The 21,229-nt window shown below is 47.4% G+C and overlaps 1 protein-coding gene across 3 annotated transcripts in view; it reads left to right on the top strand.

The window, feature by feature from the left end:
- Positions 1-3,019: 3,019 nt before the first annotated feature.
- Positions 3,020-21,229, top strand: part of SREBF1 (sterol regulatory element binding transcription factor 1) — a 36,620-nt gene continuing 18,410 nt past the window's right edge. Inside the window, exons 1-5 of one of the 3 annotated variants that reach the window (XM_063143233.1) lie at positions 3,020-3,431; positions 14,546-14,932; positions 16,922-17,085; positions 17,173-17,301; positions 20,126-20,341. In XM_063143233.1, coding sequence (XP_062999303.1) covers positions 3,326-3,431; positions 14,546-14,932; positions 16,922-17,085; positions 17,173-17,301; positions 20,126-20,341 — 1,002 coding nt within the window. In that variant the 5' untranslated portion in view covers positions 3,020-3,325. Of the gene's footprint in view, positions 3,432-11,399; positions 11,518-11,667; positions 11,705-14,545; positions 14,933-16,921; positions 17,086-17,172; positions 17,302-20,125; positions 20,342-21,229 lie in introns of those variants that run through there. The other 2 variants (XM_063143234.1, XM_063143235.1) reach the window with 2 other exon arrangements.

Here is a 21,229-nt window from a genome sequence, read left to right as displayed (position 1 = left end):
CATGCTTAGACAGGGGGGAAAGTCCTACAATTCCCTGCATGCCCCAGCCAGCCCTATCGATGCATTGATACTGAAATATTCAAGTCTACGTAGCCACATTTTTTCTTTCTTTTCCCCCTTTTCTTCTGTTGAAATTTTACAATTTTTTAAAAATGAAAAAATGTGAAGCCTCTGCTAGTTTAATGCAAGGGTTCGGTCCTCGGTCCCTTTAAATATTAACTCCGCCCCCAAAGTCGGCTCTGACCGGGCTGCCCGCCTCTCCACGTGGAGGAGGGAGATCCCCGCCCCTATGATGTAATCCTAGAGTCTGAGCTGTGACGCGAAATCACTCCACTGCGGAGCCGCGCTCCCATTGGCTGCGCCAGCTGGTACTACAGGCGGTGTTTCCCCGCTGCTCAACCAAGCTTTCCCGCGAGGGCATCCCTGCTTTGGCCACAGCGGATTGGCTGTCTGGTGCCAGGGCCCCGCCCAGGCAAGCCGGGCAAGGGTTAACCCTTTCTCTGCATCTTGCTCAGGTCCTAGGGCAGGTATATTTCAGCGCGCAACCACAAAAAGGCCCTGCAAGGTAGTAAAATGGATGTAAATGGCTTTAGTAAAAAGATTCTGAGATGACTGCTTCCACCTGGAAAAAATATATATCCTTGCACATAGAAAAGTAGCATGTCAGGGAGAAAGCTTTTCCTGACCTGCTACTTTTTTAAATGCAGGGATATCATCATCATCTAATATGGAGCAGCATTCCATCACATCGGTCCTCACCCTATACAAGTTGGCCATCTCAGCAAGATTCGCCAAATTCAGGGTATAAAAAGACAAAGGCTGTCTGCTGCTGTTTGTCGCCAGCAATTGCTATTCAGAGATAACAGCCTCTTTCTCCGTGTATTTAACTAATCCTATATACTAATTGTGAACTCATTTGCATTCTCCAAGTGAATGCGAAGGACCAATACCCATAGAAATGCAAACAATTTTTTTAGAAAAGAAAACCCTAAGTGGGGAATAAATCCCCAAGTAGCCGAGGACTGAGCATACTCAATGGGCAAGGCATTTTATTTATTGATTATTTAAGCTGCTTCTTTACTACATAAATGAGAAAACAATAAATATCTTTACAACAAAACCAGGCAAACAGAGCAGCATTCTGGGTGATTGCAAGTCAGGGAAAACCAGAGGGAACAAATTCATTTTCAAGAGGAGTTTGAAACTTACCAGAGTTTCTGCCTCTCGAAGCACATGTGGGAGAGCGTCCAGACAGTGGGTGCCACTGTGGAAAAGAAAACCCTGAGTAAGGAATAAATCCTGGCTAATGTGCCATTACCTGAAGACATACTGTTGGCTGTGGGACAACTGATCAGGCCTCCTCGAAAGAGTCAATTTGGTGTATTATAGGGGAAGGTGGTAGACTGTTGGCGTTGGCTGGAATGGAATATTTCAGAACAGGGCATGGCTGGCTGGAACCCTGAATAGGAGCAGTGCACCCTGCAACTCATCCCCCTTTAAAGCCTTCTAAGCTGTTGGCCATGATCACATCCTGTGGCAGTGAGTTCCATCAGTTAATTTTCCTCTTTGTTTGCTTGCTTGAGTTTTCCTTCAGGCATATCTTGATTTTGTTTATCTACAATGATGATGAGATCACAACTAGATGTGAAACAAGAAATCTTTGACACACTGACAAAGACAAGTTAGTTATCCATGAGTAAGACAGCCATGCAGATGGTGGAGGTTACGCCTTTGTTAGATCAATGAGGGCTCCAGATTTCTGTTTCTTTTGGTTTTGTTCTGAAACATTTCTTATGGACTGATGTTTCCTTTGCATTAAAGGTTATCAGTGAGTCTCTTCCTAATTTGTTTGCTGTCTTTTGTTTTCTTGCTGTATCAGCCGTGTACAGGTTTAAGAGAAGGAAGCAACACGTTTGCTTTCTCTTTTTTTATTATTGCAACCAAACAAGGCTGTCCTGTTTTCTAGATAGGTAGAAGGCATCTTTAGAATAATCCAGACCAATAAACCCTTCCCCCTCCCATTGCAATCGAAACAAAGTTTTCTCTGACTTTATAGGGTGATTGCAAGAAATAAAAATAACATTATGCAAGTCGTTGAAAGGTTTTCACATTTTAAAACCTTGATTTGCTAGAAATTCTGCACTTTGCTGTTTATTTTTAATCGTATCATTTCGTCGTGTGGTTTGCTGAAATTGTGGCTAGCATGTTTTAAAACTGTGTAGTAAACTGCCCTGGGACATGATTTTTATAAAGGGCGACATACAAGTACATGAAATGGTTGTCACAAAATGGGGGAAATGGCCAACTCAATGAATAAATTGCTCCCCTCTCCTCACTCACCCCCATGTTATTTTAAAATGAAAAAGTGTCGGTTATGTTGCAATTCATCTAGTGATGTCAGCGGTCTTTGCAAAAGTAAGAAGACAACGGACACCCAAATATATTAATTGCAAATCCTTGGTCGGCTAAGATTGCTGGGTACCCCTAAGAAAATTATCTTCTCCCTCCCTCCCACTAACTTTCTATTCCCAACTATGCTTATCAGCTGCACGGCAGACAGAAATTCAACAGATTGAACTTCTTCTCTGCAAAGGAGAAAAGGTTTCACCTGTTGAACTTTCTTTTCTACCTGTCACATTGTTGCTCCAAGGCCCTGCTGTGTTTTGGAGTGGTGGGTTGTTTTTAAAGCTGTTTGCTTTCCTTATCCTTTCCCAAAATTAAATCTACAATCCTGTACACATTTACTCAGGAGTAAAAGCTGGCAGGACTGATTTCCGGAGTAAATGCAGTCAGGGAAGGGCCCTCAGCTTGCCATTCCAGCTTACTGATCTTGTTGTGCTCCTGTGAGTTCCCCCCCCCAGCCCCTCCCTGCACAGAAATAGAGCAGAAGAGCAGGAAAAATGCCATCTGTCTTATTTCCCCTGGAAGGCAGGGAGCCGCCAATCAAAAGAGCCAGAGGGAGGAGCCCAATCCTAGAGGCTCCACCCACATCCTCTCCATCAGCAGGTTTGAGCTCCAGTTCACAACTGCCCAACTCTGCTTGCTCTGCCCTTCTGCCTTGTAGATCCAGCCATGGGAGCAAGAACTGGTACATAACTAGGAGCCACCAGCCCATAAACGTCACCGTGCTGTTTTTGCTCGCCGGAGCGTGGATGGATTTGCTTTAAATGGCTGCCTAGGAAAGGAGATTCCCCAGCACAAAGTGTCACCAGGATTCCTACAGGTCTTGCTTCTTTTGACTGCCCCCCCTTTATTACCCACCCCAACAGGGTGGGGGGTTTCTCTAGAAGGGGGGTGCCGGTGAGGCGTGGAGGCACTGGCCAAGATGAACAACCATTCCTTCGAGGAGGCTTCCCTGGACAGCCTGGACCTGTCGCTGACACTCCATGAATCCAGTGAAATTGACACGGCACTCCTGAGCGACATCGATGGTGGGTACATTGGGGTGCCGGGGAGTGGGCAGGAGGGCCCTTTCTCACTGTGTGGCTGGGGAAGAGGGACCCCCCCACACATGAGAGTTTGTACTTGTAAAGAAAGAAACCTCTTGCATCATGGTGGCGCTGGGGAGTTTATGAGCTTGCCCCCCCTCCTTAAATGGGGCTAGAGGCCTGGGGGTGCTTTTGAGGAAGGTCCTAGGACTCCATGCAAAGGATGTGTGTCTCTGGGTGCTATTTGTTCCCCAAAGCGCCTTGTCTCCCGTTCCACTTAGAGCCTTGTGCACAGGCATGCGCGGCCGGCAGCCTCCCCCCCACACACTCCACTATCCCGGTCATTTCAGTGGGCTTTGCTTCCAAATTAAAGTATGCTTGGGGTTGTGTCCTTCCTGTGCATGGGCAGAAGGGATAGAGGGTAAATATATGTGTGTGGTGTTGTGCCAGTTTTTAAAAGCATCAAGGATGGCAAAAGTATATGCTTAGGGGAGAGACATTCTAAGTTGTGGGAATGCTCTCTGGCTTTGTGTCCCTGTGTGTCTGTTTCCACTGGTAAGGGGTGACTGGATCACATAGGTGGATCAGGGATGGGTTTCCTTCCCCCATGCCTTCATTAGCCATGTGCTTCCTCTGCCCCAATCCAAAAACACTTTGGGACATGCAGGGAACATGTAGTTATTTAGGGCGGCAGGTCAAGTTAGGGGTAGAGAATCCAGAGTTTTGAAATGGTTGCTAAAACGCTCCTGTTATTAGGAATATAATAGAATGAAATCTACCAGTTTCTGTAGCTCTGGCAAGGACTTGTGTTGCTCAATGCCCTGCCCACCTCTTCCCTGTGTGTGTGTGTGAAGGGGGGGGGGGCTGACGTCACAGGTCGGGTTACTGTCGGTCATTCGCTCTTGCAGAAGGGAGTTCAGCGCATATGCATGGCGGTGTGGTTGCCATTGGGCCGACACTGGGCCTCTCCTCCTTTCCCGGTGGCAAATCGTGAAATTGTGGTCAGACACAATGGTAGCGTTCTGCACACCTCATGTGGGTGGTGCACAGACCGAGGATGATGGATGTTGATTTTGCGCCGCCAATGTGCACGGCACTTTACGAAGCACAAGCAGACAAGGCCCTGCCCCAAAGAGCTTGCAATCTAACATTGGACAGGGGAGAGATGACAGAGGGCCGGCAGGGAAACGAGGCACATGGACTGATTTCAGCTACATGCACGTAGGTTTGGCCACAGAGGTTTTTTCCAACTCCCATCACTTCTGACCATTGGCTGGGGCTGGTGGGAGTTGTAGTCCAAAACAGTGGGAGGCGACTGAGCCATCTTCCTCTCCAAGGTATGGGGACATTGCACACAAATGCATTTTTAAAAAAGAACCAAACCATCTTCAATATTTAAAGATATTCAGATGAAAATAGGGAGCAGACTCCTGTACTTTTAAAAATAAATCCACATTTCAGGCAATGCTGTTTCCATGTCTTTCCATTTTAAGAGGTCTAGGAGTTTGGTCTTCGTCCGGTATTCAGCGTGTTTACTTATTTCTCCCCCAGAGACTTATACCCTGCTTTGCAATGAGACTTATACCCCACTACGCATTTCAAAACACAACCAAAAAAAACCCACTAAAGCACTAAAATAACTAAAAGCCGAAGACATGAAGCGCCAAAAAGGGGGGGAAAGACAACAGTGAGCGTCACCATTTGCCTCTTTCTAAAAAGTTGTGATAAGAGCAATAAGAAGGCAGAGGCAGGAATATGAAAACCATCCATTAAAATATCAGGAGAATTAAGTTGCTCTCCCTGGCACCCAAAAGCTAGTAAAATTGGCACCAGCTGAGCGTCCCTTGTTGCAATATACTCAGTCTCTTGCCGTGTGGGAGGTGAGTCTTGGTTAGAGGGCTTGTTCCCACATGCTTCCCATATTTATTTATTTATTTATTTATTTATTACATTTTTATACCGCCCAATAGCCGAAGCTCTCTGGGCGGTTCACAAAAATTAAAACCACAGTAAAACACCCAACAGGTTAAAACACAATTATGAAATACAATATAAAAAGCGCAACCAGGATAAAACCACACAGCAAAGTTGATATAAGATTAAAATACAGAGTTAAAACAGTAAAATTTAAATTTAAGTTAAAATTAAGTGTTAAAATACTGAGTGAATAAAAAGGTCTTCAGCTGGCGACGAAAGCAGTACAGTGTAGGCGCCAGGCGGACCTCTCTGGGGAGCTCGTTCCACAACCGGGGTGCCACAGCGGAGAAAGCCATACACTGCCTCAGTCCCTGCCCTATTCACTCTACCTCAATGCCCTTGCCCACTCCTGAGGGCCCTTTGCGTCTCGCCTTATCGAATGCTGCCGTTTTTCTTACAGCAGCAGAAAGGGCTGGTAAGTCCTGGTTTGGAATCTCGCTTCGTCCATGAACTCATTCGCTTGGCTTAAGCAAGCCGCTGGCCTCTCTTTCTTGTCCACCAGTTTGTACTCTGGAGATAACAATGCCGCTCTACTGCGCAGGACTGTTGTAATAGTAGTAGTAGTAATAATAATAATAATAATAATAATAATAATAAATTTCTTATCTGCCTCTCCATTCCAATCAAGGCGGGGAAACAAGAATAAACAATAAAATACCTAAAACTGAATTAAAACATGATATACATCGTTAAAACATTTTAAAACATCCTAAAAGCATCCTAAAATTCCCCTGGATAGGCCTGCCAGAAGAGATCAGTCTTGATAGCTTTCTTGAATGCTAGTAGACTGTCAAGCTGACGAGTCTCCTCCGGCAGGCCATTCCAGAGTCTGGGAGCAGCAGAAGAGAAGGTCCTCTGGCTAACAGTTGTTAATCTAGTTTTTGCTAGCTGAAGTAGATTTGTCCCAGAGGACCGGAGTGTGCGGGGCGGATTGTATGGGAGAAGGCGATCCCGCAGGTAGCCTGGACCCAACAATTTCCATTGCTGGGACTGAGTAGATAAGAGGCAAAAACCACTCTAATATGTGGACGGCTTAATGGGGCTCTTCCTTTTTTTAGACTGATGCCCTAGTTGCCAAAAAGGGCACCTTGTAATGAGGCATAGCAAGTGCCCCTACTACAAAAGCCAAAGGTACGATCTGGCTTTATGTGGTGTCATGGCTAAGGTGTCGGCCTGGGAGTCGGGAGATCCAGGTTCTAGTCCCCACTCGGACATGGAAACCCACTGGGTGACTTTGGGCCAGTCACAGCCTCTCAGCCCAACCCACCTCACAGGGTTGTTGTGAGGATAAAATGGAGAGGAGGAGGAGGATTATATATGCCGCCTTGGGTTCCTTGCAGGAAAAAAGGTGGGATATAAATGCAATAATAAATACATACATAACACATGTTTTTTTTAAAAAACCAAGAACTGCCTAATGGAGACGATGACAATATAATTGTGGTTGATAAAACAATAAAAGGTGTGGAGAAAGTAGATAGAGTGGCCTCCTGTAAGAGGGCACCCTCCAGGACCGTTGGATTCAGGGATGTTTGGGAATCTTGCTTTGGGGTGGAAACTGGATGGATTTTTCCACTTTGGTCCTTGCAGATTTCATTTTGTTTTCGTCCGCTGGCATCGACTCGATTTGTAGTGAGTCAATCCAATATGTGGATTCCATTTTCTTTTTTAAAGGTGGAAATTTACACTATTTGGATCTCCCCATCCCCCACCCCAGGGTCTTTTAATTTGTGCAAATGGGGTTGTATTTCATATATATATATATATATATATATATATATATATATATATATATATGGGCGATCTGTGCAGGTGTGCAGGATCGCAGGTCCGCTTGTCCCCTAGGTAGCTCAGCAGAGGCATATATTCCACTCTGGTCAATATCCTTGTCAGTTTCATCTTCCACTCTCAAAGGGGTGATGGTGGAAATTGACCATAAGAAAAAACTGACATGCATACAGTATGCCCTAAAGTCAAAGTAACAACACCCTGCCCTAGACAACTTCTAGAGACCCAACGTCCTGCCTTATCCCCAAGCATAATATGAGCCTCCTCCTCATCTTCAATCTTCTTCAGAGGCCACGTCATCCATCCCACCAGCAGGAGAGGTTAGCTTGGTGCATATTCAAGACAGGGCCTTTTTGGCAGCAGCACCCGAGTGAAGGTCAGATAAGCTCCACCCCTGTCATATTTTAGCTGGCCAGTAAACCTCCCACTCCTGTTTTTCTGGACTTTGATAGATTTTAATATTTTTCTGACTCATTTTAAATCATATGTTGTTTGGTGTTTTATTGCTCACTGTTAAGCTTGGCTGTTTTAAGAGCACGCGGAGGGCTTCAGGTCTGGTTTGGTCCTGGTGGCCCACAAACCGGTCTCAGGCCCGACTGTTTCTGGGCTATGGACTTCCAAGATGAGGGAATTGCCAGCTCTGTGCCGTTTCTGCACAGTTCAAGGGGATTGGGCTCTCTGTTCCTTCCCTGAATACATGTTCCCAATGTCCTGGATCAAGGCTTTCAGAGCAAATGTCTGATGCCCGAGAAGGTAACCTGGTGCCTTCCAGTTGTTTTGGACTAAACGACTCATAATCCCTGTCTGCTGGCCATGCTGGTTGGGGATGATGGGAGTTGCAATCCAACACATCTGGAGGACACCGCTTTAGGGAGGCTGCCAGTGCCATAATCGGTTTGCACACAAGGATCCTTCTTTGGCACAACCTGACTTGGAGAAAGTTTTGGTCTGTTGATTGTTTTGAAGCATTTAAATTGCACTTCAGAGTGTTCAAAAGCGTCACCTGCATTTTCTCTGTCATCTTTACAACAGTCCTGCAAGGTAGGCCATCTCTTTGTTCATTCTATAGGACATCTTCTCTGCTTAGATTGTGTTCCTGCTTAATTTGTGTTGCAGATTTGCAAAGGCTGCTTTTAAATCTGTATCAAAGAGCATCTTTGGATTTAATGGGACAAAGTGAGAAGTATAGAGAGCTTCGGCTATGGGGCGGTATATAAATGCAATAAATAAATAAATATAGACAGGCCAGATGCAATGCGCAGATCACTTCCTGTGGAGGTGGAGTGGGAGGGGGGCTGGATTTGGTGCTGAACAAGAAAGGTTGGTTTACAGGTCAAGCAGAATGAGGTGGTAGAGTCCTATCCCACTGTCCCACTTTGAATTGCACGTGGGAAATGTATTTTTGAATAATCCCCTACATTAAAACAACAACAACCCTGCTTATAGAAAATTAGCGCCTTGGGGAAAGATTCCAGCTAAGACCCATCCCTGTGCTGGCTTACTTCTTGCAGGGAAGTGTCTCATTTTTGATGTTAATGTTAGGGAGCATATAAAACCAAGGTACCTGCACCCCATTGTGCAGGAAGAAGCACGCCGTCCACTTTAGGCGTCAGAACTCTCCTGCCTCATCCTGCTCCATGCGCAGGTCCATCCCTGCAGAGGGTGCAGGTGCCTCTGTGGAGGTGCAGAAGAGGCTGTCCCGGGCGCACGTGCTGCCTCTTGCGCTGGGCAGGTTGATGTTGTGAACGGCCTGTCTGAAAAAGCAAACAACACCTTTGCCACACGAAGGAGGTAACTTGGAGTCATCCGCGAGCGCTTCAGGCGTGGACTTTGGCATGGGGCAAAGTGCAAGTCCCAATTTTAGAAGTAAGGCAGACAAACGCCTGCCGCCACCCAGACAGTGCCGCTACGCTACGTGTCTGTGTTGTGTTTGGGTGCTGCTGCCATATACTGTGCCGAAGTTCATGTTTGCATTCTTCTTTGCCTCCTTAGATCATTACCTTTCTTTCTTTCTTTCTTTCTTTCTTTCTTTCTTTCTTTCTTTCTTTCTTTCTTCCCCTTCCCCTTCCCCTTCTTCTCCTTCTTCTTCCAGTTGCCTTTTTGCCCCGGTCCTACGGGTGTTTGAATGTTTCTTTACTTTTCTGAATCAGTTACATGGAATTCATCCTTCCTTCTCCCATAGTACTTCTTCACACCAACAAAATGTGGGACCTCCCATCCTTGGCTCCCCGAACAACCCCCAAATTTCATTGATTGATTTTCACCAGGCTGGCTGGAGAACACTGGGAGTCGCGGGACTTTTTCTTTTCTGTCTAAACCTGCATAGGATTGTACCTTTAATGAAATTCAACAGCCCTCTCCATTGATTTCCCACCCAATTTTAGCCAAATCACCTGTCTTTTCCCTTTAACTAAGGCCTTCTAAAAACACAAGCTAAGGGAGCGATCACAAAAGTTACAGGGCCTGGTGCTGCCCCCAGCTCCTGGGTATTCAGCCACTGCTTGTCAGTCTCGGAGGATTGGGTTCTGATTCTCTATCCCAGCAAGGCATTTCTGGTGTTTTCAGACATACAGACTACAATGAATTCCTGCATTGAGCAGGGGGTTGGACTTGATGGCCTTATAGGCCCCTCCAACAACATTTGGGACACCCCCCAGTAAAATTCTGTGAATGCAGAAATAAATGTTTCAGCTGGAAACACCCCTGGGTGCTAGAGCTGTTAGAGACATGAGAGCAAGACAGGGTGATTTCCCCCCCCCCCCGGTTATTTGCCCACCTTTGTGCAGGACTGAAGGAGGCCTTTGTTTAAAGTTTTATTTCTTCATACGACATTTAAAAACAGAAGAGCAGGCTGGGGTGGATTTTTTCTGGGCATTTGGCAATCCTGTGCAAGCCTGAAGCAAGGGTTTTATAAGTAGCATTCTAACATCATAATCTACTAGAACATATAACAACAGCTGAATTGGTGGGAGATTCAAGATGGGGAGAAGGAAATATTTATTCACACAGGGCAGAGTTAAATGATGGAATCTGCTTCCACAAGATGTAGTGACGGCCACCAGTTTGGATGGCTTTAGAAGGGGGTTGGATAAATTCCTGGAGAAGGCTATGAAGGGCTACTAGCCCTGATGGTTGTGTGCTGCCTCCAGTATCTGAGGCAGTAAGCCCGTGTGCACCAGTTGCTGGGGAACATGGGTGGGAGGGTGCTGTTGCATTCATGTCCTGCTTATGGGTTCCCTATGGGCAGCTGGTCGGCCGCTGAGTGAACAGAATGCCTGACTAGATGGACCTGTGGTCTGATCCAACATCAGGGCTCCATTTATTTATTTATTATTTATTTAGAATCATAGAATCATAGAATAGCAGAGTTGGAAGGGGCCTACAAGGCCATCGAGTCCAACCCCCTGCTCAATGCAGGAATCCACCCTAAATAGCACCAACATTGTTGGTGCTATATTTATATAGCACCAACAATGTACTTGGTGCTGTACAGAATATACAAATAAAACAGCGATACCCAGCCTAGAGGCTTACAGTCTAAAATCACATTAAAACATATGAAAAGGGGAAGGGGTATATATTACATTTATATACCGCCCCATAGCTGAAGCTCTTTGGGCGGTTTACAAAAGTTAAAAACAGTGAACATTAAAAAGTATACAAAATTTAAAACCATCAAAACCCTAAAAACAACTTTGTGAACTAGTCAATAAAAGATAAGTCCTTTTAAAGTTCTGACATCAACGTACCCAAGCTGAGATGGTAATCTAGTATATTGGATGTAGCCAATACGTTTTAAGCAATTGGAAGAATGGGCCCAGGGGCAAGCAAGCGCAGCAGGAAGGTGGGTACGTGGGTGCCTGTTTACACTCGCATGCTGACTTTCGAAAAGGCGCAGCTCCGAAAGGGTTAACGGGGCGTCTGACCTAGAGTAACCTCTGCTGCTTCCTGTGGCAGGGAAGGGGTTACTCCGGGATGTACGGTAGTAACCCTGGGTGCCATTCACCTTGGAGGCTGCAGCAGCCTGGGCCATCCCTGATTGGCCAAACAGGATCACCTCATGCTAAATCCACGATTCACAATTCCACCCTCTTTCTAGCAGGCTGCCAGAGGGGAGGGGAGGGGAGGGGAGGGAGGGAGGAGGGAGGATCAGGGCTGGAAAAAAAAATGCAAAGACAAATGCAAGTTGTACTTGTCCCACAACGGGACTGTAAGTTCTGCTGGCTCATCAATGCTTGCACATTCTTAGACAGGCCCTAGGTACAAGTGTCCCTTCTCCGTAAAGGTGTCTTTGGGCCTGCCGGAATGGATTGCACTTTTGAAGGTACCACTTTTGCCCCATGCCCTGACACGGGGCATCTTTTATTTCCAGATGTGCCTCCGCCCTTCTCTGTCCCCCAGATGGGCGTCCTTCCTGCCTAGTGGCTAAGAGGGTAAATGCTCACGGGTGAGCCTGCAGGGTCCGGACCTCCTTTGCCACAGAGGAGAAGGGTGGCTATTTTCAGGGGCCGGTGCGTGGGTTGTGTACAGCATTTCCTGGGGGATTTGGAGGGTCGGGCGATGGGAATGGAGTGGCTTCCCCACGCACAACGGATTTCAAAGTTTTTCCAAGCAACGGCGTTTCAGTTGGCGGTCGTCAACATTTTGGGAAACTTTTCCTTTTAGGAGAATGAAAGTGCAGCGCTTCATTCTAGCGGTCCCTTTATAGATATTGCTGGGGTTGCTTTTGGTCTGGGCAAAATGCAACTTTTTCACTGCTGTTGTTGGACACTTTGGTGTTTTGTTGCATTGTCCGTTCTTGGAACAGAGTTTACAAATAGGTGTATTGTCTATATACCTGGTTGGACCCCATGATCATTTTTGGAGGCCTTTCGCTGGAAGTGTGCCCCCTCCCATCAAGTGAGGGGTTTGGCTACTACAGAGAGGGTCTTTCCACTGGAGGCACCCCAGGGAGGCTAGCCTGGTGCCTACATCGTGGTCTTTTCATTGTCAGGTGGAGACCTTTTTATTATTTTTATTCTCTTGGGCTTTGTAGTCCTTTAGTTGTGTTATTAAATGTGTTGCTGTGCTTTTAGATCTTTGCATTGCTGCTGGCTTTCTCTCTCTCTCTCTCTCTCTCTCTCTGTGTGTATGTGTGTGTATTTAAAACTTCAATTTTGTTCTATTTTCAACTTTCAAAAGTTTTATGTTATGTTTTATTATGTTGTCGCTGATGGTTTTAATTTTTGTGAACCGGCCAGATAATTTTGGATGGTTCACAAAAATTAATTTGAATTTATTTATCCAGTGTAGAAATATAAAGAATGACTGAACAAACAAATAAACAGAAGGCAAGTTTACATAAGCAGGATTGGCGGAGGGCTGTGAGTCACTTTTAGGCAAGGTTTTGTTTAACAGAGTAGGGTGACCATATGAAAAGGAGGACAGGGCTCCTGTATCTTTAACAGTTGTATTGAAAGGAGAATTTCAGTAGGTATCATTTGTATGCATGCAGCACCTGGTGAAATTCCCCCTTCATCACCACAGTTAAAGCTGCAGGAGCTATACTAGAGTGACCAGATACTAAAGAGGACGGGGCTCCTGCAGTTTTAACTGTTGTGATGAAGGGGGAATTTCACCAGGTGCTGCATGCATGCAAACGACACCTGCTGAAATTCTCCCTTCAATACAACTGTTAAAGATACAGGAGCCCGGTCCTCCTTTTCATAGGGTCACCCTAGAACAGAGGCAACTGGCTTATGGCAGAGCTGATCACTGGCCCATCTGTGAGTGAGCCAGTGAACCTGGGAATCAGCCTGGCTGCTGTAGCCATGAGAACAGGCCTTGGCTCTTCCTAGATCCAAGACCTGTGGGGTGCAAGTTAAGAACGTAAGACCCTGAGAAGCGCTGTACTGGATCAGAACGAGGGTCCATCTAGTCCAGCACTCTGTTTAGGGCCCCTTGGCTGGCACCGTCAGCAGCTCTTGGGTTGAAGCCCAGAGGAACATCTGATTGCCCATGTCATCCATGAACACAGGTTGTCAGCCTGGATTGTGAAACCGGAGCAGGTGCCAGGTTGAAGAGGTCTCGGCCTTCCCTTCCCTGCTGAACTGAAAGGGAGCCAAGAACTGGAGAAGAGAAGATTGAGGGGAGACATGTTAGCACTCTTCAAATAGTTAAAAGGTTGTCACACAGAGGAGGGCCGGGATCTCTTCTCGATCCTCCCAGAGTGCAGGACACGGAATAACGGGCTCAAGTGACAGGAAGCTGGCTGGACATCAGGAAAAACTTCCTGACTGTTAGAGCAGTACAGCAATGGAATCAGTTACCTAGGGAGGTTGTGGGCTCTCTCTTCAAGAGGCAGCTAGACAACCACCTGTCAGGTATGCTTTACGGTGGATTCCTGCATTGAGCAGGGGGTTGGACTCGATGGCCTTGTAGGTCCCTTCCAACTTTGCCATTCTATGATTCTATGCTCCCAGGGAGGTCTCTGAACCTTCCAGGCTCTGAAAACCCACATTTAGCGTGGCGAATGTTCAAATGTGAGATGTTTTGGGGAGATCCCCCGTTCACCCACTCACTTCTGATCTGGATTCTCTACCCCACTAATCCCAGTGCGGGAACGCACTCTGCACATGGTCAAATGCACTGCTTTCTTTTCTATTTTTACATTGCATTTTCCAAGCTCTCTAACTAGCAAGCCAGTTCTGGAGCCTAGCCTGTAGCTATCGGTGTTAGGAATTGGGTGAAACATGGCGCATTTATTTTGTAACATTTATTATATTTCTCATATATATATACTGCCTTATAGTTGAAGCTGTCTGGGCAGTTCTCAAAAATTAAAAACCATTAAAAGACATTATAAAAAGTACCAAAAAAGCATTTAGATTAAAAAAAAAACATATAAAGAGAGAACACACACATGCAGACCTATATCTAAAAACAATTATTTAAACCATCAGCCAAAGATGATCCAGGACCAAATTAAAAACTCATGATATGCTGTCAAAAAACACCTGAGAGCAGAGGGCAGTTTTAACCTGGTGCTGGACAGATCACAATGTTGGCGCCAGGCAGGCCTTGTCAGGAAGATCATTCCGTAATTGGGGGGCCGCCACTGAGAAGGCCCTGTCCCTTGTGGCCATCCTGCGAGCCTCCCTTGGAGGAGGCATCGTAAGGAGGGTGTTGGAAGGTCGACGTAGTGTACGGCTCACCTATAAACAGTGCATGAGATCTTGCAGCACTGTCAGGTTCCCCCTTGGCCTTTCCTTGTAGGGATGGTGGTCCGACCCACCCACCCACCCCTGATATGTAGTCTCCAGAGCCTTAAGTGCTCTAACCCCCTGGACTGCCTTTTCCTTGCGTTTTTACAGACATGCTCCAGCTGATTACCACCGAAGAGAGCGACTTCACCAGCCTCTTCGATACGCCGTATGGGACAAATGCCACCCTAGATCCCAACCCGCACGGCCCCAGCTTGTTCAGTGGCTACATGGGGACCAGCAACCCGCCATCCACCGGCTCGTTCCTGCTTCCAGCACCGCCTCCGCCGAGTTTCCAGCCCCTGCAAGCGGCCAGCCCAGCCCCGCAGCCCACTCCGATGGACATCAAGGAAGAAGAGCCCGTGGCGTCCCCGGCCACCCAGCCTCAAGCCCCGCTGTTGCCAGCCAGAATGACGACTCCGAGTTTCGTTCCGACATCCCAGACCCAATTCTCAGCACAGCCGTTGGTGGGCTTCTCGAAGCAGAGCAGCGTTTCTGGTGAGGCACGCGGGCTTGACTGTTAAAATCAGGGCCGAGTGGGCTTCCCAAATGAAGCCCTGTGGGCCGCTCATGGGTCTTTAAGTAAGGCTGCATCCGTAGGAATGGTTGTAGCAGCTGAGATGATTTGGCTTAGAAAAGAGGCGAGGAAGCGGGGGACATGACAGCAGCACGCGGCGCGGAAAAAGTATCTTTCGTAATACTGCTGGGGTCGTCCCATGAAGCTGATTGGTGGGAGATTGAGGACAGGTGAAAGGAAGGACTTCTTCACATAGAGCAGAGCTAAACTATGGAATTGGCTAGCACAAAACATAGCGATGGCCACCAATTTGGATGGCTTTAATATAGGGGGACCTCATGAAAAGGAGGACAGGGCTTCTGTATCTTTAACAGTTGCATAGAAAAGGGAATTTCAGCAGGTGTCATTTTTATATATGGAGAACCTGGTGAAATTCCCTCTTCATCACCACAGTTAAAGCTGCAGGAGCTATACTAGAGTGACCAGATTTAAAAGAGGGAAGGGTGCCTGCAGATTTAACTGTTGTGATGAAGAGGACATTTCACCAGGTTCTCCATATATACAAATGACACCTGCTGAAATTCCCTTTTCTATGCAACTGTTAAAGATACAGGAGCCCTGTCCTCCTTTTCATAAGGTCACCCTAATCTATCCTGCAAACAGCCCAGTGGTCCAGCAGCAAGCAGTCACCTGGAGGTGGGGGGGGGGATTCTCTAAAATAGGGTGACCATATGAAAAGGAGGACCGGGCTCCTGTATCTTTAACAGTTGTATTGAAAAGGGAATTTCTGCAGGTGTCATTTGTATATATGGGGAACCTCGGGAAATTTTCCTCTTCATCACCACAGTTTAAGCTGCAGGTGCCCTGCTCTCTTTTAAATCTGGTCACTCTAGTATAGCTCCTGCAGCTTTAACTATTGTGATAAAGAGGGAATTCCACCAGGTTCTCCATATATACAAATGACACCTGCTGAAGTTCCCTTTTCTAAGCAACTGTTAAAGATACAGGAGCCCTGTCCTCCTTTTCATAGGGTCACCCTATTTAATAGGGGATGTGTGGATAAATTCCTGGAGAAGGCCATCAATGTCTACTGGTCCTGATGGCTATGGGCTACCTCCAGTAGCAGAGGCAGTAAGCCTATGTGCTCAAGTTGCTGGGGAACATGGGTGGGAGTGCTATACTGTTGCACCCGTGTCTGCTTGTGGCTTCCCATGTGTAGGGTGACCATTAGGGTGACCCTAGGAAAAAGAGGACAGGGCTCCTGTATCTTTAACAGTGGCATAGAAAAAGGATTTTCAGCAGGTGTCATTCGTATATATGGAGAACCTGGTGAAATTCCCTCTTCATCACAAAAGTTAAAGGTGCAGGAGCTATACTAGAGTGACCAGATTGAAAAGAGGGCAGGGCACCTGCAGCTTTAACTGTTGTGATGAAGAGGGAATTTCCCCAGGTTCCCCATATATACAAATGCTGAAAATTTCACCTGCTGAAATTTTCTTTTCAATACAACTGTTGAAGATACAGGAGCCCTGTCCTCCTTTTCATATGTCCCTATGAAAAGGAGGACAGGGTTCCTGTGTCTTTAACAGTTGTATAGAAAAGGGAATTTTGGTGTCATTTGTATGCATGCAGCACCTGGTGAAATTCTCTCTTCATCACAACAGTTAGAGCTGCAGGAGCCCTGCCCCCTTTTGTATCTGGTCACTGGAGTATAGCTCCTGCAGCTTTAACTGTTGTGATGAAGAGGGAATTTCACCAGGTGCTACATGCATACCAAAGACACCTGCTGAAATTCCCTTTTCTATACAACTGTTAAAGGTACAGGAGCCCTGGCCTCCTTTCCAGATAGTCACCCTATCCATGTGCAGCTGGTTGGCCACACTGTGAACAGAATGCTGGACTACATGCACTGGGACTAGTCAGAGGCCTCTGTTCTGATGCTGCAGCACCGCTCTTTCTTCCTCCTATAGCTCCCCAACTGCCGCCACATCCTCAGACCCCGCCAGCCCTCCCTGCCGCATCCCAGCAGGCTCAGCCGGTGGTGATGCAAACTCCACTCCAGCCCATCGCCCCTCAGCAGCTCCTGGCCCCCAGCGCCCCCCACATCATCCAGCCACAGATCCAGCAAGTGCCGGTGAGCAGGGGCCGTGGGCCGGGATCTCTTGCTAGCCAGTTGGCTGCGACGTCGGCCTTTGCCTTGACCCCTTTCCTCTTGCTGCAGGTCCTTCTCCAGCCTCACTTCATCAAGGCTGACTCCCTGCTTCTGGCGACCGTCTCTGGAGCCAAGACTTCTGGCATCACCTCTCTGGCCACCACCACGGCCGTCCAGTCCACGCCGCTGCAGATGCCGGTAAGAGACACCACCTCTGAATCCTTTTATTACCCTTCTTTTATTTCAAAAAAAGTTCTAAAAAGAGAGTTTCTAAAAGCAAACAAACCCCGCTGGCATTGATGTGGTGTAGTGGTCTGGTGGCTCTCAGGGATGTAGCTCTAGTACTGTTTTATTAGCGGGGACACAGACGTCACCTTCCAGCCCCCTCCAGATCCCCATTTCATTTGTATATATGGGGAACCTGGTGAAATTCCCTCTTCATCACCACAGTTAAAGCTGCAGGAGCTATACTAGAGTGACCAGATTTAACAGAGGGCAGGGCAGCTGCAGCTTTAACTGTGGTGATGAAGAGGAAATTTCACCAGTTTCTCCATATATACAAATGACACCTGCTGAAATTCCCTTTTCTATGCAACTGTTAAAGATACAGGAACCCGGCCCTCCTTTTCCCATAAGGACCCCCTATGCAGGAGCCCTGCCCTCTTTTGTATCTGGTCAAGAGGGCAGGGCTCCTGCAGCTTTAACTGTTGTGATGAAGAGGGGATTTCACCAGGTGCTGCATGCATACAAATGACACCTGCTGAAATTCCCTTTTCTATGCAACTGTTAAAGATGCAGGAGCACTGCCCTCCTTTTCATAGGTAAAGTAGATAGAAGGCTGTGGTTGAAAATAACAAGGCACAATAAGGGTGATAACACTCAACCACAAAAGTACTTAGAAATGTAAAATAGACGCAATATATTAGAGATATGAGTGATATATACAGCATATATACAGTTTGCAATCAATCTACAGAACAAATTCTCATAGCTGGTACATATTTTTAAATCCCTTTAAAACAAATCCACCAGTGCAAAACCTCCACAATAACAATTAGTAAAGAAAAACAGAAACAGAAAAATTGTCCAATGTTACCAGCACTGAAGTTCACAGTAGCATTTTACGTTTTTACAAAACTGCCTAAGAGCAAAATTTTTTAAATGAATAGTTCAGAAGTATATCACTCATGCACAAAGACAGGCGTATAGATGACATTCATAAGGTGTCTATCAAACATTTGTAATGAAGCATTTAATAAATAGGGCATCTATTAAACATTCATGATAAGACATCCAATAATTTCATAATAAGGCGTCTAATAAATAATTTCATAATAAGGCGTCTAATAAACAGTTGTCCGGTACATGTCCTGTTTCAAAAAATCTTCATCATTTGGACGCAACTTGTTCACAAAGGGAGCCGTGGCTGTACATTTAGGGTGGAACCCTCCAACATTGTCACCATATCATTTTCACGTTTCAAACCGCCAGATAATGCTCTCAACAGATAATGCTCTCAAGTAGTTAAGAGCATTATCTGGCGGTTTGAAACGTGAAAATGATATGGTGACAATGTTGGAGGGTTCCACCCTAAATGTACAGCCACGGCTCCCTTTGTGAACAAGCTGCGTCCAACTGACGGAGGCAGCTCTAGGGAGTGTCATGATGAGCTCTCGTACTTCAAAGTATACCAAGGCATTGCTGTGCTGTAGCCATCACAATGGCGTCCCGAGACCCAAAAGGTCCCTGAATCAAAAGTGGGCAGACATGGCTTTTATGGGGAGGCGCCGTAGCTCAGTGCTTTGCCTTCAGAAGGTCCCAGGTTCGGTCTTTGGATTAAAGCATCTGGTAGCCCGTGGTGGGAAAGGTTCTGCCGGAGGCCATGAGGAACGGCTACCAGTTCTGGCCTGGAGGGCAAATATGGCAGATGCTTTCACTCCTAAGAGCCTCATGTGGCGCAGAGCGGCAAAGCAGCAGTTTCTGCAGCAGAAACTCTCCGCACGGCCTGAGTTCGATCCCAGCGGAAGCTGGTTTCAAGCAGCTGGTTTGGGTCAACTCAGCCTTCCATCCTCCCGAGGTCGGTAAAATGAGTACCCAGCTAGCTGGGGGAAAGGTAACAATGGCCGGGGAAGGCAACGGCAAACCACCCCGCTATAAGGCCTGCCAAGAAAACGTCAGCGAAAGCTGGCGTCCCTCCAAGAGTCAGCAATGACTCAGTGCTTGCACGAGAAGTTCCTTTCCTTTCCTTCACTCCTAAACTCACCCCTTTCCCCTCTCTCTTCCCTAAATGGTAAGAATCGCTGTCAATGGGTGGGGGGTGGGAAAGGACATGTTTCTTGTTCTTATGGGTGCAAGTTTAGGCTTATAAGTATTTATTTATTTATTACACATTTGTATCCCGTTCTGTATCATTGAGATCTCTGGGCGGTGTACAGATAAAAACAATTCAAGCAATATAAAACAATAAATAATTTGCACAGCTAAAAACGTATTAAACCATTAACAAGCTAATACCAGTAAAAAAAACATTAAACAGTAAAAACGATGAAAACGATGTGCAACTTTAGGCAAATTTAGCCCTCCATGGTTTTGATAAAAAGCCACGTTTTAGCACCGAAATGAAACCAGCGTCTGGGCCAGTCGGGCTTCCGAGGGGAGGGCGTTCCGCAGCCGGGGTGCCACAACAGAGAAGGCCCTCTCCCACGTCCCACCATAATATATGTCTTGTTTATCGATTGATTTTGAAGATCTGTAGCCAGCCTTTCAATCAAATGATTCTCAAGGCGGCTTATAAGCATCAGGTAATAATACAGAAATCCCCCAAACGCACGTATATGTTGTTCTTCCTGGGAGGAAGGGGGTGTAGCTGCCCAGTGGCCCTCGCTCCCGTGGCTGGTGGTGGCAGAAGTCGAAGCGTGCTTCCCTTCTGATCTCCAGAGCCATGGCGCTCGGGGCCAAGAGCTCTTTCTCACGCGGGAGCGAACTTCCCTGCGATTCCCCTCCTCTTTTCCTCTCTTTGTAGACGTTGGTGAGCGGGGGCGCCATCTTGGCGACGGTGCCGCTGATGGTGGATACGGACAAGCTGCCCATCAACCGCCTGACTGCCGGCAAGCCGCTGGTGAGCCAAAACAAAGGCGAGAAGCGCACGGCCCACAATGCCATTGAGAAGCGGTACCGCTCCTCCATCAACGACAAGATCTCCGAGCTCAAGGTCTTGGTGGTGGGAACGGAAGCGAAGGTACGTGTGCCGGCATCTGTCCTGTCCCCGCCTCCAGGGGGCGGTGTTGGGCCAGGCTCAGTGACCTCACTCCTAGTCCTGGCCTCTATTCCAGAAGGGAGGGGGGTTGTAGCGCCACCCCATGGCTCCTTCCATCATTCAGCGCCACCTGAGGAGCGTTCTGTTCAGCTATCCCATGCTGGCCTTGAACTGCCTTCTGCCAGGAATGGTAGGGAACTAGGGCTGTGCACGGACCCCCTGAACCGCTTCGTGGCTCAATCCGCAACTTTCGGATTGGGCCGAACCGCTTCGGTTCGATCCGACCCTCCCCGCTCCACTCCGTGGAGCGAGATCCGGAGCGGCAGATCGAGATTTTGCTCCCCCTTCCCTACTTACTTGCCTCTGTGGCGGACAGCGGAGGCAGGTAAGTGGGGAAGAGCGAACAAAATGGGGGCTGGACTGCGGTGGCACCAGGTGAGCCCCCCTCGCCCCTTACCTGCATTCAGAGCTCCGGATGGAGGCGAACCACTTCACCTCGATCCGCAGCTCCCCTGACCCGATCTGGATCTGCCTTTGGCGGAGGCGGATCGGGTCGGTCTGCTCCGGATTCGCGATCTGAATTGGAGCGGAGCACAGCCCTTATAGGGAACCCTGAGCCTTACCCTTGCAAGATACCTGGGGCCTTCTTGCTAGCAAGATGCATTACATTCGCCTTGTCAATGGTTTTGTGCCCCCTTGTCTTGCTTGCAGTGGGCCTGGGACAGAGCTCGAGGGATCCAGTCAGGGTCAATTCTGAAAGCACGGTCAATAGGCTGTCCAGAGTCAAACGCAGGGTGATACATAGTTGAGCTAGGCTAGCAGAGAAATACAAGCCAGGGAGCTACGCCTCAGAAGTTGTTCCAGCACCTC

This window comes from Elgaria multicarinata, chromosome 17, assembly GCF_023053635.1.
Source record: "Elgaria multicarinata webbii isolate HBS135686 ecotype San Diego chromosome 17, rElgMul1.1.pri, whole genome shotgun sequence".
In the NCBI taxonomy this organism is placed as follows: Eukaryota; Metazoa; Chordata; class Lepidosauria; order Squamata; family Anguidae; genus Elgaria; species Elgaria multicarinata.
This window is presented reverse-complemented; position numbering and strand designations above follow the sequence as displayed.